At 43.9% G+C, this 15,661-nt stretch overlaps 1 protein-coding gene across 1 annotated transcript; it reads left to right on the plus strand.

The window, feature by feature from the left end:
• The first annotated feature begins 2,053 nt into the window (after positions 1-2,053).
• osgn1 (oxidative stress induced growth inhibitor 1) lies at positions 2,054-14,475 on the plus strand. Its single transcript, XM_072684953.1, has 6 exons — positions 2,054-2,213; positions 6,099-6,174; positions 7,551-7,687; positions 8,143-8,334; positions 9,241-9,332; positions 11,060-14,475. The coding sequence occupies exons 2-6, from the start codon at positions 6,117-6,119 to the stop codon at positions 12,123-12,125; spliced, it is 1,545 nt and encodes a 514-aa protein (XP_072541054.1). The 5' UTR covers positions 2,054-2,213; positions 6,099-6,116; the 3' UTR covers positions 12,126-14,475.
• The last annotated feature ends 1,186 nt before the right edge of the window (positions 14,476-15,661 follow it).

Here is a 15,661-nt window from a genome sequence, read left to right on the forward strand (position 1 = left end):
ACATCCTAACGTCCTAACATCTTAACATTCTAACATCTTAACATTCTAACATCTTAACATCCTAACATCTTAACATTCTAACATCTTAACATCCTAACATTCTAATATTCTAACATCCTAACGTCCTAACATCTTAACATTCTAACATCTTAACATTCTAACATCCTAACATCTTAACATTCTAACATCTTAACATCTTAACATCTTAACATTCTAACATCTTAACATCTTAATATTCTAACATCCTAACATCCTAACATCCTAACATCTTAACATTCTAACATCTTAACATCTTAATATTCTAACATCCTAACATCTTAACATCTTAACATTCTAACATCTTAACATCCTAACACTCTAATATTCTAACATCCTAACATCTTAACATCCTAACACTCTAATATTCTAACATCTTAACATTCTAACATCTCAACATCTTAACATTCTAACATTCTAACATCTTAACATCCTAACACTCTAATATTCTAACATCTTAACATCTTAACATCTTAATATTCTAACATTCTAACATCTTAACATCCTAACACTCTAATATTCTAACATCTTAACATCTTAACATTCTAACATCCTAACATCTTAACATCTTAACATCCTAACATCTTAACATCCTAACACTCTAATATTCCTACAGTTATAAATAGTTCTGATCAGAGGAGTTTTGGTTCCTCCCAAGGTTTCCTCCTCCAGCTCTGAGGGAGGTTTTCCTGCACTCACTGGGGGTCTTAGGTCTTGCTGATCTCTCGTCCTCTTACTGATTCTGTAAAGCTGCTTTGTGAAACACAAGATATTTCATACTATGTTTTCAGACAGCTACTACAAAGCAGTAGAATCTGAAAAAGTGCGTTATCTACTGGATAATGTAGTATCTCAGTTAGATGCTGAAAATATAAAATGTTCCATAATGTTTTTAATGTTAAATTCAGTAAATAAACAGTAATTGTGTATTAAAATGTGTAGTAGTGTGACCTGTTTACACTCACTTCATAAACTATACGTGGAGTTTTCCATCAATTTACCCAACCTGGAAACAGTGTTTCCACCTATCATGTTTCCGCCTCACTTAGTTAATGTTTATTTACCTGTGTGTCATCTGATACCTGATTACAGGCAAAAAGTCCTGAGTCATAGCAGGCTGTGATACATGCTGAGGATCCTGTTTTGAAGATCAGTCCGTACATCATATTGGGACACCTGTTCATTCAGTGTTTCTTCTGAAATCAAGGATATTAAAGAGTTTCTCCTGCTTCTGTTGGAGTAACTGTCTCTACTGTCCAGAGAAGAAGACTTTCTACTTTCTACTACTTTAATTTAAATGCAAATGATCGCTCGTCAGGAACAAGAGCGTCCGTGAGGTCAGGATGTTGGATAATGACCACCACCTACATCATCCCCAACTCCCCACCCCATCCACATAACACCTGATCCCATCCAAACGTCCTGGATGGAGCTCCTCCACCATCATTCCAGAAAACACAGTTCTTCCACTGCTCCACAGCTCAATGTAATTTGTGTCTACAAACATTTGGACATATAGAGATTTGTGAGTCTTAACACTAGTATTTAACACTGTAACCGTACTGAATTCAGTGTATATATTATTACATTTATATGTAAATATATGATTTCAAATAATAATGTAAATAAATGATTTTGACAACAATAAATATGGATAACAATATTACTAATATTAAAACATTTACATAACTATATATATATATAATCCACGTCAAACACCATATATATATATATATGAATAGAATATACATTTCTAGTCTTTTGATTAACTTATGTAACTTTAAATTAAGCATCTTTCCAGAAACGTCCTCCGTTCCCTCGCTACTCGAATGAGAACACGATGTGTTTCATCGCTGCACAGCGCGGTCTCTTCTGATTGGCTGCGTTCAGCAATCGCGGCCCCACCACTCACAGCCCCCAACGTCACTGCCCCGGTCTATGATTGGTTAAAGCTGAGCGAGCGGACAGAAATGGTAAGCCCGTGTGGAGCACGCTTCCATCAGACAGACCCGCTGCAGTGCAGCTGCGGACGCTCAGCTGGTTCTGCTCCCAGACTCAGATTCGGACCTGTTCCCGGACCCGGTGTCAGGAGGGCAAATACAACCGAGGCTGTAGGGCTTCACTTCACTCACGACCTCCCACAGCCGGCGTCCGGCACCTTCAATTCAACGGGACCGGTGAGTAGTGAAGAAAGCTCGATTCATTTGAACCGTGCGTTTAAGCGAATCGGTTCAAAGCAGCCTACGTTTTTAGGTTATTTTCAGGAGCTTGAATTGTGAACAGAACCCGAGTCATTAAACGCAGGATTGATGTAAGCTGCTTAAGTTTATTCTGTATAAAACTCATTCATTCATAGGTTACCCTCGCGAGTCGAGTCACTGTAGAGCCGATACAGTCGAACGATTCGTTCGCGCTGGTGTAGGGAAACTGGCTCCGTGTTCTGATTCATATTTTCCGCTCCACCTTTTTAATCATGTAGGTGGTGAATTCTGGTGCCTTTATGTTAAGATGTTTGCTCAGGGTTGTGCTTTAAGCAGTTCTTCGCTTCGCTGGGTCGGATTACTCGTTCCACCTTAAATGCTGCACAGGCGCCAGGACGTAGCTGCAGGGCATTTAAGGTGGAACGGGCCATTCGAAAAGGAAACCAACGTGATCGTCGTGATCGGCTTCAAATGAGAGCCCGGCTTCATCCCGCATCTCATCACCATCTTTTAGCAGATTAACACACTTCTGAACGCGTAGTTTCCACAAACCTGGGAAAATGCTGGCTGGCCGGACGCAGTTTACTGCAAACAGCAGAAACCGGGTGACCCAGCGGCCCCTCTGCCCTGCCAGCCTTAATCCCGTGTAGACGGCCGGGCTGATGTCGATCCTATTAGAGAGATTTGGAGACTACATCTGCACCCGCAGTGAAGCCCCGCAGAGCCGAGGGGTGTTGAGGTGCTAGCTTTAGCACGTTAGCTAGCCCATTGAGAGCCGGCGTTTAGAAATAAAGCAGTTTATAATGTTTAATAATATGAACACAATGCAGTTAATGCGTGTATAATACAGCTCTACCATCTCTTCAGCGAGTTCATACACGTGTCTATGCAGCAGTGACCCCGAGCAGTGTGTGCAGCCCCCCCCCCCCCACCCCCCCAGCCCGGCTCCCCTAGTTCTGCCCCAAAAGCAGCCCCGGTTCCTCCTCCTCCTCTTTAATCCAGGAGAATCGCAGGGTTTAACATGCCTGATATGTAAATGAGCTCTGCTCTGATTGCCTGTCTGCTTGCTGTGCTTTGCATAAACAGCAGTCCTCTCCCTCTTAAATGAGCAGATACAGGCCGTGTCTCTAATATGATCGATATGCAGCTGCAGATCATTTGCAGACAGTGCTCTGTATTACACACAGACTACACCAGGGTGTTTCCACAGTGTTACAGCAGCACGCAGCTCCATACAGATGAAGTATTGTGGAATTGTGGAGTCACAGCAGTGTACTTAAGATTTTAAGGTAAACATGGTTTGCTTATATGTATTAAATATAATGGTATAATGGTTCTCTTCGTTTAACTGATGAAGTCCAGCAATAATCAAAGCTAAGCTGTAAGAACCGCCTCTTCAGACCCCCACCACAGTTCAGCCTCACCCACTCGAACCACTGTTCTCAGGCCCGTTTCTGCTCCGGGGGCTTTTTCCACAGTCAAACAGAATGAGCTCATTTACCTATTAGTCTTAAAGGTACAGTGTGTTTAACTCTAGGGGTAATAGATGTTGTTTTATGTTATTTAGGATCATTAAGAAACATATTATTTAAATATGTAAAACTGTTCTTTTGCTATGACAGGTCTACATGGCACCAGGGTTGCCTTTGCTCAAGATTCAATCAGCACAAAGGGGCTCTTTGCCTTGTAATGATAGTGAAACCATGTTAATGCTATACAGAACCATTTCTTTAGGGGTTTTCACCAATATGAAGAACCATTATCTTGACGATTTGTGCGTTAACCGGTTCATGTTGTCCAGGTTCTGTTCTTTTCTAATAGTCAAGCAGACGGAGCTCTGCTTCTGTGTCCGGTTAAAAAGGTTCTTTAGCTTATAATGATGGTGATGCTACTTTTATAATAAACTGTCTAAGATGATGAGGTGGGGTGGTGATCATCATCCAACATCCTGACCTCACTAACGCTCTTGTGGCTGGATGCAATCTAGTGGAAAGTCTTCTACAGTTACTCCAATAAAAGCAGGAGAAACTCTTTTAATGTCCTTGATTTCAGAAGTAACAGTGAATGAGCAGGCGTCCCAATACTTTTGTCCATAGTGTAAAACTATTCTTCTCACTAAAGAACCCCTTCAGGGGTGTAACCTCATCCGAACTCTGTAAAGATGTGACGCCCCGGCCCCTCCCTCATTCACAGACCGGCCCCTTAAAGCTATAACAACACAGGCTTTCTCGCATGTAGTTACACACACACACACACACACACACACACACACACACACACACTCTGCGTGCAATGGCTCAAGACTTCCTTTCCCGTGTGAGAACACAGTGCTTCTGCTTTGTTAGGACAGTTTCTGCTCAGGTCCCAACAGCCCCCATCCCCAGACCTGCACAGACAGGGTTCTTTTAGGGTTCTTTAGTAAAGGCAGGGGGTCTGTGTATGACCATGACCACTTAAAGAACCATTTAGATTCTTTAATGGTTATATGCAAGAACCCAGTTTATGCTTGTTATCTTTGTTTTTGCCTGATTTAAAGGTTTCCTTGAATTTGTATAGAACTTCTTAAAAAGGGTTCCCCTGTCATTTAAAGTCCCTGATCTCTATGGATTCCACATAGAACCTTGTGTGCAGAGTGTGCCCCTTTTTAAAAGGGTTCTTTATTGAAGGGAGTCTCAACAACTAGTCTATGTAAATTCCCGCAGTGTGGAAGACCGTGGTTATTCCGTATCTGAAATGGTTCTATGCTCGGCTAAATCGTTCTTCTGATTGGTAGTGTGTTTATGTTGCACCAAAAGGAGTTGCAGTATTGATTTACATTAAAGAACCCTATTCGGTTCTATATAGAACCCTTTTAGCTCATGTCTGTAAGCGGATCAGTCTGTGTCTATTACGCCTGTATAAGAGTGTAATATTGGAATAAGTGGAACACTGCATGTGCAGGTCTACCGTTCTCTTGGCTCCTGATCTGAAAATTGGGAGCCCTCGGTTCTAGAACAGTTCAGGTTCCACGGCGTTTAAGGGCGTGTGTTAAAGTGTGTGCTATCACTTTAAGCTTTCTGCAGAGTCACGCTTACTCTACACATTATGCAACACTGCTCTGGGTGCAGGAGGACTTATCCACCAGAGGAGGCGCTCAACTCAGAGGTGCACAGATCAGCTGAGGCTCGAGCAGTTCTGCACACCCTGCACTGACTGCCTAGTGTAATTAACCTCTATAACCAAGCTCTCAGCATCCAACCTCCAGCATGAAGCTCTGATCACCTCAACATGAGTTTTTTGAATTTAAATCAAACGCTGTGTAAAAGAATACAATTTAATTAATCATATTTAATAATAAAACAAATCACTGTAGGGAAATATTTATTACACTGAATATCACTGAGATCTCAGTACAGCAGTCTCGGGGTATTATTATATAGAGGTTTTATTGCCCAGCCCTCAGTAAGTCTCCCCATTGACCCCGCTTCACTTTCTCCGTCCATGCTTCTGGACTCTACACACCCCCTCCGTCAGCATGCTCGAACTTTCAACTGGCTCGCGTCCCGGAGCCGTCCCTTTCCCGGCCATCTGATGTCATTGCTGGAAGGAGGAGACCCCCTCACCCCTCCGTGTGTGTGGAGTATGTGGGTTGGGGTCATCTCCTTTTTCTGCTCTGTAGCTGGAGGGGGAGTGGACGCCGTGCTCTTTAGGCCAGCACTGCACAGCTGTCGTCTTTGGAGGGGGGTGAAGGACAGTGGAGGGGGGGCGGGGGTGAACGGCTCTAAAAGGAGACGTCCGTTTTGATGAGCCGGGAGAAGGAAGGTGTGAATGTGATTTAAGGGAGTTTCTGTAAGACTGACTTTGCATTCCTTTGGGTTTCAGAGCTGCAGCACGTCAGCCATGGATCTGCATAACAAAGAGCCGCTCTCTCAGGACGTCCTACCTGTGGTCGTTATCGGTAAGAACCTGCATTGCCGGTTAGACCCTGGACAGCACTGAACAGCACTGTGTAGCTGTTCTGAAAGGCAGGTTGGGGTTGTCGGTGTGGGGGTGTGATGAGGTAAGACGTTTGACGGACAGGAAGGAAAAGGCATGTGGAGATCTGTTACAGAACTGGTTGGGTCTTGTTAAGTAAAATTCTGCTTTGTGTTGATTCATTCAGGGTATTCCTTCAGATTATTTAAAACCAACCTAAAAACTCATGTGAAAATGAGCAGTTTAAACCTTCACTGAACACCCAGTTTACTGACAGCAGTTCCACACTACATGAACACAGTAAGACTTCAGTTACATTAACTAATTAAATGTGGAATTATGCGTCAGTGTTAAACCACTAAAACGACCTGTATTACTATAAATAACAGCTGCATCGTTTATTACAGTGTGAAAAAAAACCTATCAAATACTTCATATTATAACGGAAAGTTTACCTGGTTTACTCAACCTTTACACCAGTTTACCACTTAAAGCACCACATCGACCACCTATCAAAGCACTCCTAACAACTAATAAAAACAAGAAATCACTTAACATCTATAATTTCCTACAACCACCAACACCATAGCAACTCCCTGAACTACCATAGCAGCCACCTATCAATAACACAGCAGTGCCCTGGCAACCACCAAGCAAAGCACTCTACCTACGAATGATTAAAAACAAGCAGTTGTCTTACAACTACTGTATAATACCTTAGCAATACCATAGCAACCACCTGCAATGCCATAGTGACCACTTCTCAACCGCCCAGAATACCACAGACACCGACTAGCAACATTCTTATAACACTATACTAGTCTAATAGTTTACAGTTAGAGGCTTTCTTAACCTTATGCTGTATAATGATGATAATGATGAATGAGGTGATTTATGATTTAAATTATTAGAAAAGGGAAATACTGTAAAATTCTGCACAAAAGTCAGTAAACAATCATGGTGCAGTAAGTACGTGAGGAGAGTGACCCCAGGGCAGACTGGTGCTGCTGTCGTTCTGCCATTTCAGACAGTGGCTGAGCAGAGCAAGCTGGCTTCACTTTAGAGTTTTAAAATATAATAAATAGGAATAACTGCAAACACCAGACCACCATAGCGGCTCAGTGACTCTGAATGAAGTGATGTTAAATAAATAGTGCAAACCAGCAGAAGTTAACTTGCTCATGAGGGCCTGAGAGGTCTGCTGTGGGAAGGTTTCACTACACTCAATGAAAGACAATAGGGTGTTTACAGCAATACAGGATCAGAGTAGGATGTGAAACACAGGGGTATGTATTAACAGTGCTCAGAGCAGAAAGCTGTGACGAATGGCAAAGTGAGTGTCTGTATTTTCTTCAACAGGAAACGGGCCTTCAGGAATCTGTCTGTCGTACCTGCTGTCTGGATACACTCCCTACCTCTCACCTGAGGGCTCCCACCCTAACCCCATCCTGCACAGCAAACTGGCTGAGAACCCTCACCTGTCCCTGTTTGAGCAGGTAACGTGCGTGCATGCACATGTAGTCACACCCCTCTGTCACCTGACCGTGCGGGGTGAGGTGTTCTAACACGGGCGTTTTGTAATCTGCTCGGGGGGGTGGGCGGTGGAGGGTGAGCAGTGACCTTTTATTAATTACATGACTTTAATAAGAAGTGGTATTCACTTAACCAACAGCAAGAACTGCCAAACCACAGCCGAGCCAATGTAGCCGGACCAGAAACGTGATTACTTGTGTTTACTCCAGTCTCAGCAGCACTTCTGTGGCGCTGGATCCACTCTGCTTTTGTTCACGTGCAGCATTTAGAACTGGACTTTGTGAGAAATGTGATTCAGTATATAAATAAACGGACCAACTACAGACACTGTAGAGACACTCATTTACATATCTATGGTTTAAGTGGACAAATCACACCAGTCCTAGTGATAAACCTACAGACTCATGCTTGTGTGTAGGATTTGGAGTACCTGTGTGAAGGCGTGGAGGGCAGATCGTCGAACCCTGTCGCTGTGCTCTTCGACTCGTTGCTGCTGCCTGACAGTGACTTCGGATTGGACTATGCCTCGCCGCTGGTGTGGCGGTGCGAACCGGAGAGGGCCACACCTCACCTGGTGCTGGGGAAAGGCCCACCTGGAGGAGCATGGCATGTAAGTGGACACACCTCGGAGAAACTGCCAATTAAGTTGAACTTCTTATTAATCAATCATCACGTTATTCTGTTCCTGTTGTCCTGCATGGATCTATACACACCCACCCTACACACAGAGTGTAAAATCGTACAAACAAGAGACAAGGTCCCCAGCGGCGCCCCTTAGAGCACCTTGGTGGAATGAGCCAGTGGCTGTAGCTTCTCTGTATCAGCGCAGGGGTTTGATCAGGAAAGTCTGCAGCTGCTGGGCCGACTGGGCAGCTCCCATAAAGGCGCAGTGTTTGGTTCTCCACCGCAGAAGATTCCATAGTATTCTGTAGTTTATATAACTGTATTTACACGGTTAGGAAACATGTACTCCACCCTCTCGTCTTGCATAAGCGTGGAATGTGGCGGTGAATGCAAGCAACGCTCTTTCAGTTTCACCGCAGGTAAATTAGCCCCTACTGTAGTGTCTGAGCTGCAGGTCAGTTTTGGCCACAGTGAAATGGATCAGAGGATCAGAGGATTTCTGAGCTGCAGTGGGAGTAAACCAGCACATGTTAATAATCCAGAACAGTTCATGCTGTTAGAACATCTTACTGGATGTTATCCTTACAGCATTTCATACATTTGAATGCATTTAAGGTCTATTATTGAGAACAAATGGGTAGTGTATGCAGGGAAATATATTTATAGCAGTAAACAAAACCACATCAAGTTTCAAGGAAGAGCATAGTTTACAATCTGGCTCGCCCGAGTCCTTTCTGGAACACAGGGAGTTGTTGTTGTGTCTCCGCAGGCCAGATCAGCTGCTGGTCCTGTGCTTTGCATATGGCGCATCAGGTTGCCTCTGCTGACACTCTCTCTCTCTCTCTCTCTCTCTCTCTCTCTCTCTCTGTCTCTCTCTCTGTCGTGCCCTCAGGCGATGGAGGGATCCATGCTGACCCTCAGCCTTGCCAACTGGATGGAACTACCAGGCCTTAAACTGAAGGACTGGATGAGGGAGAAACGCAGGTATAAACCCCACCCGGACCCAGACTTTTAGAACTGACTCTTTAGAGGAGAGGTTCTTTAAGCACTCAAACAAACGTGATCGATCCTGGAGCCCAGATTCAGTCAATCAGCCAAGACCTGTTCGGTATCTGATGTGAAGGTGTTTAGCTTACAACAGAAGATGCTATGCTAACACTGCTAACAAACACTGGACTTGGACTGTCAGCTAACTCGTAGGCATGCGCTCAAAATGCTTAAAAAATATCTAAAATATGAAGCTGCAGAAACCAGTTACTAAATAAATAAAGAGGAAACTTGTAAAACCAATAAAACCTTCTGGATAAACCTTAACTTGAACTACATGATCATCATCCTCTAAAGGTCCTGCTTTGTAATGGTTTTAGATGTTAAACTGAAACACGGTGTGCAGAGGCGAGCTTGATGATCCACAAACACTGAACACATAAACACACACAGAGTGTAAAGGTGTACAGACGAGATGAGGTGCAGAAGACCGTCCAGGTCCCCAGCAGCGCCCCTTAGAGCACCTTGGTGGAATGAGCCAGTGGCTGAAGCTGCTTCTACAGGTTGTAGCTTATCTGTTACTGAAGGTTTTTGGGGTCATGGTGCAGATACTGAAAAAATCAGCGCAGGGGTTTGACCAGGGAAGTCTGACTGGGCAGCTCCCATAAAGGCGCAGTGTTTGGTTCTCCACTGACGGAGTTCCCATAGTATTCTGCAGTTTATTTAAACACTGAACATAAACAAAAATGAACTGACTTCTTAATGATGCCATTAATCAAATTTTAGAAATGCTCCAAAATCTAGTAAAAAGCCAGGTGTCCTAATACTTTTGTCCAAATAGTAAAGGTGGTAGGTATGCTCTGAGGCTACAGTTCTGAATAAGCTACAGTAATACTGTGTGACTCAGGCCACTTTAGTCTCTCCAAATAATCTTCTGACTGGTTCATTGGTACAGAACCTGTGAGCTGCTGCCAGCCTGTTGAGATCTGACATGCAAATTTCTGTTTCCCAGAAATGTGGCGACGTGCTGCCCGCCTGTTAAACAGCCATGTTGTGGCTCCTCTCAAGGTTTCCAGATTAGATCTGAAACAGCAAAATAACAATTATATTTCACTCTGTCTTCTATTCTAAAGACTCCTGTTGTGCTGGACTGCGGACTCCTGCTCTCCACACGTCCCCCATAATCCCTCACTGCCATTTAACTCTCTTCCTGTGATCTAGTCTTCTACTGAAATTGTAGATGAACAGATCTCTCAACTGAAATTTCCTCTCCGGCGTCTGTACCTGTGTACTTGGTGTAAAGCTAAATAGTTGACGGTTCCTTTCAGAAAGTAAAAATACTAGTCCTGTCAGATCATTAAAATAATTCGTTTTATTAATAATTGTTTATTCTCATCTGAACTAAACCCAGAAATCCAACCCACTAATCCAATTGAATAGCAGTAAGGGATCGGAGGGAAACGATCGGAATCGACCAGCTTGTTGCCGTCAGTGTCTTTTATTTAAACTACTTTTTTTTTATCCAGTTTGGCTCTGTGAAGCACACAATGTCATATATCGTGTCATTGGCTGTATATGTAGTGTTACATATCTGTTTAGCTGACAAAAAAAACATTTTGTTTCAAAAAACCTGCTGTAGTCTGACCTCGCAGGAGTTTGTGTGTAAAGCTTGTAAGAGTAAGGGGTTATTCACCACCTCGACCTGTACTTCTTCTGTTTGTTAGGAACGTGCGTAACGACCGAGCCACCCCTGCTGAGATTGCCTCCTACTACCAGCACTATGTGAGAGAGATGGGTCTGGAGAGGAGCTTCGTCTGTGGCACCACCGTCACCTCGGTCCGCCGCGTGCCCCTTGGGTCCGGCAGCTCTGCCTGGGAGGTCCAGGGTCTGCAGAGAAGAGCAGGAGAAGTGGTGGAGATCCCTTTCTCTGTGTTTGCCGAAAACGTGGTGCTCGCCACCGGCACCCATGACATCCCTGCCCGGCTGGGTGTGGAGGGCGAGACACTGCCCTTCGTTTGCCACAGCTTCTGGGAGCTGGAGGCTGCCATCTCTGCTGGGCGTCTGGACCGGGCGTCCGAGCCCATCCTGGTGGTCGGGGCGGGGCTGACTGCGGCAGACGCCATCCTGGCCGCTCACCATCTCAACACTCCCGTGTACCACGCCTTCCGGCGCGCTGTGGCCGACCCTGCGCTCATCTTCAACCAGCTGCCCAAGCTGCTGTACCCGGAGTACCACAAGGTGCACCAGATGATGAGCCAGCAGCAGCACCAGACAGGAGAGTCTGCAGCTGACGTGGTGAGCCAGCGCCTCTCCTTGACCGGAGATGACCGAGCGCGCTGTTCCTGCTCCTACCCCGGCTACCTCAGCTTCCCCAAACACCGTGTGGCCTCCTTTAAACCCGATGGGAAGTGTGTGCTGGAAGGCGAGGGCGGCGGCCAGACGGTGCTGCAGGTTTCCATGGCGCTGGTTTTGATCGGATCCCACCCCAACCTGTCGTTCCTTCCCGATCAGGGCCGCCAGCTTGGGCTGGAGCCCGACGAGCCCATCAGCTGTCGGAGGAACCCAGTGGATGTGGACCCGTACACCTACGAGAGCGTACAAGAGCCTGGGCTCTATGCCATGGGGCCGCTGGTGGGCGAGAACTTTGTGCGGTTCCTGAAGGGCGGAGCGCTAGCCATCGTCTGCGATCTTGTGCGAAAGCGAAGGATCAGAGGGCAGGAGAGCGTGCCGGAGAGTTCCGTCGGACACTTGCTGAGCTGCCAGCTGTCCAACTGCACTCTGGATGCATAGAGATTGAACAGGCATGGATGGAGTGACAGTAGGAAATGGGTACAGGTTGAAAACAACCTTCTGACCTTCCTGCGACGCTAACTGATGGTCAGGGAAGGGCAGCTACACTCTCACAGCACCGTCAGTATGCACCCAGCTGCCACAAAGAAGGATGGCACTGCTGGTGCGAAAAGGAAGGGGAGTATGATACACCTCAGTAAAGGGAACAGAAAGCGTGTTGAGTATGTCTGTGTGCACCACGTGTCCAAAAGTATCCAGACGGCCATTCCAAGAAGTGCAGTCCAGCTACTATACAGGATTCTGCACTCAAGACGCTCTGGTTTTATAGAAAAGCAGGGATCGGTAGAACAGTCGGTAGAACCTTCGTATCACAGCAGTCCAAAAAACCTGCAGCTCAATATGTTCAGATTTATATATTTCATACATTTGATCACAGTAGCTGTTCTGAACATGACTGGACCAATGGAATTGCTCCATGACCTGAAAGTAAAATTCCCTTTGTTAACCTGCACTGAAGGCTGCATTAAAGGCTCCTTCCAAACCTCAGCTTCCTCGTGAACAGACTGACTGCAGTAGAAGTTTAAATACATCTCAAAAAACTCTGTATGCAATCAAATCTCCTTAGCAATGTTCCAGAATCTGCTCTAAGGCCTTCCCAGATAAGTAAAGGCTGTAACTGCAGTGACCAATAGGCTAATAACCCTTGATTTTAGAAGAAACGTTGCGGGGTGTCCATATACTTTTGGACATGTAGTGTGTGTTTAGAAGGTCCGTACTGGGGGGGGGATCAGTCTGGTTAATAAGTGACTTGCTGAGCAGTCGTACGTGACCAGATGGAGACTGTGCTGCAGATCTTCAGGGATTGGTCTGGTTCCGCCGCCATGCAGAACATTTCTGCTCTCCTAAAGATCCTTTAGACCCGACCGGACCCGGTTTCTTCATCATGATCAGTAAAGACTCAGTCAGGCCATAAGGAGAGATCACATGAGCTCACCTGGTTCTGATCCCCTCCGACCTGTCTGTGTATTAGAGAGCCCAGATAAGCGTGTGGTTCTCCAGTAAAATCACTGTTTACATGCTTCTGTTCAAAAGTTTGGAAACATTTGTTCTTTGTTCTACAGAGAAGCACTTTTATACACAACTACTGTTTATTTACTCAGTTTCTCACGGCAGGACCGGCACAAATGCATTAAACATGCTGTGCAAAAGTAGCGACTCATCAAATGTCATAAAACTCAGTAAGTAACTTTAAAAAATGTCAAATGTTTTGTTTTCTGTGGAGGAAGAGACTTCTACTCCTACTCTAGATATGCCATTTGAATTGGGGTGTCCTCACTTTCCTGCACAAACATTGTATCTCCATTTTTGCTGTTTTCCACTTTTAATCTCACAGCTGTTCTTTACCTGTTTTTACATGTAGTGTATTTTTAGATCTTTTATTCTACATTTCAGGTGCTTTAGAAACCGTAAGCAATCGTTCTGTTTACATTTTCATTATATAACTTCTGTTCTACGGTTTACTTTTAGATCAGTCTGTATGTTTTAATATTAGTAGAACCAGTCCGTTTATACTCCTCATTAACTGCAGCTGAAGTGAATTTTATATTATTGTAAAACATTGGATCCAAACTTTTAGACAGTGTTTGTATATACAGTGCACAGTTTAATACGTGTCCTGTTGGAAATTGCATGGGAAATGGTGTGGCCATTCTGATGGCCAGGTAATTTAGACTCAAAACACCAGTTTTAGTTAAAAAATGAACCGTTTATGAACAGTTCTCACAAAAAACAACCAAAATAGAAAGGTCGGACGCCTGTAATACAGACTGTACTTACCAGCTCTGACCACAAGAGGACCCTACTGACCCTACAATGTACAATAATAATAACTGAATAAAGTGTGAGGCTCTTATTAGCAATATTTATGAGGTGGAAAGTGGCCAAATTTGTGTTTTGCCGTCTAAACATTAGCGGCCTTATGCAGGAAGGAAATCAGCAGAGAGACACAGGAACTCCACCGAGGGAGAATCTGTTGTAGAATGAACTCTCACCTTAATCTGAGTTTCATAGAATTGTTTTTTATCATGACTTGCAAAAGCAGCTTTATTTTGTCATTTTTATATAAATACTTTATATAGAGTGCAGTAAAACATTCCATATATATTTTCTGAAATATGACATCCTTAGAGTAAATATCAACTATAATCTCCATTATGTCATCACTGGCTTTGTGTCATCCTGATTTCCATATTTGTACATTTTGTAAAGATTGTGAAGTTGATGCACTGAATGAATTGATATGATAAAGTGCAAAAAGTTACAAGAAATGAATAAATAATTTTTCAATAAATGTTGTGGGAGTCTTCCATGTGTATGATACTGCACTGCAGTGTTTCACCACCAGAGGGCAGAAAAGTCATTTAAACTCTGCTTCTATTGGATCATAATGATAATAATACACATATAAAAGTTAACTTTTTTTATTTGTATGCATAATTAAAATACACCCACAAAAATGCCAAAAAACAAAAAGCTAAAAATAAAGCTTTTTAAAAGCTCCAGTTCATACTGCACAGCTTTATGAAATAAAACTGCACATATATACATTTATACGTCCAAATGTATAGATGAATACAATGCTTTCAGAACGTCTGCACACCCTTGGTCTTTTTTCACAATTTCAGTTGTGGCCTTATGCTAAAATAAAGTTATCCTCATTCTTCTGTGCTGAATACACCAGAATCATAAAGTACAAAGAGAATTTTAGAAAATGTTCAAATTTAATTAATATAATATAATTAATAAGAAGTCCAATCTGAGCTCTACGGCAGTTCTTATCTCCTCATGGTTTGGTTTTGCTCATATATGCATTATCAGCTGTGAAATCTTGTACAGACAGGTGTGTATCTTTCCAAATGTCCAATCAGTTAAATTTACCACAGCTGGACTCCAATCAAGGTGTAGAAACCTCTCAAAGATGAGCAGGAGAAATGGGAGGCTGCCAGAGCTAAAGTTAATATCAAAGTGTCTGAATACTTATGCCCATGTTAAATGTGACTGTCCTTTTGAATTGCACAAATGTCTACAGGAAAGTATACAGTCATATCAGAATATTATTATATCACCTGTCTGATTAACCACCCAAACTCTAGAACAACCTACATAGTTAGCAGTTTCCTATCCTTTGGACCACCCTTCGTCCGGTCCCCTGTAATAATGCCCTTGGAATAGTTCATTCCAAACTAGAGGTGGTCATAATGTTCTGATATGACTGTGACAGTGGGCGAAGGGTGGTAGCATCTCAGGAACCGCTAACTTTTTGGGATGTTGTAGAGCTGCCATAGTGGAGGTGTACCAAGAATGGACTTCTCACACCTTCAGCTACAAGAGTGTTAGTGAGGTCAGGATGTTGGATGATGATCACCACCCCACCTCATCATCCCCACCTCATCCCAAAAGTACTGGATGGAGCTCCTCCACCATCATTCCAGAGAACACAGTTCTTCCACTGCTCCACAGCTCCTCAATGCTGGGGG

Source organism: Salminus brasiliensis, chromosome 7 (assembly GCF_030463535.1).
Source record: "Salminus brasiliensis chromosome 7, fSalBra1.hap2, whole genome shotgun sequence".
NCBI classification, from domain to species: Eukaryota; Metazoa; Chordata; class Actinopteri; order Characiformes; family Bryconidae; genus Salminus; species Salminus brasiliensis.

Coding starts and splice junctions, on each gene's coding strand:
- osgn1 (XM_072684953.1), top strand. CDS start 6,117: ATGGATCTGCATAACAAAGAGCCGCTCTCTCAGGACGTCCTACCTGTG. Junction 6,175..7,550: donor CCTACCTGTGGTCGTTATCG/GTAAGAACCTGC, acceptor TTTCTTCAACAG/GAAACGGGCCTTCAGGAATC. Junction 7,688..8,142: donor ACCTGTCCCTGTTTGAGCAG/GTAACGTGCGTG, acceptor GCTTGTGTGTAG/GATTTGGAGTACCTGTGTGA.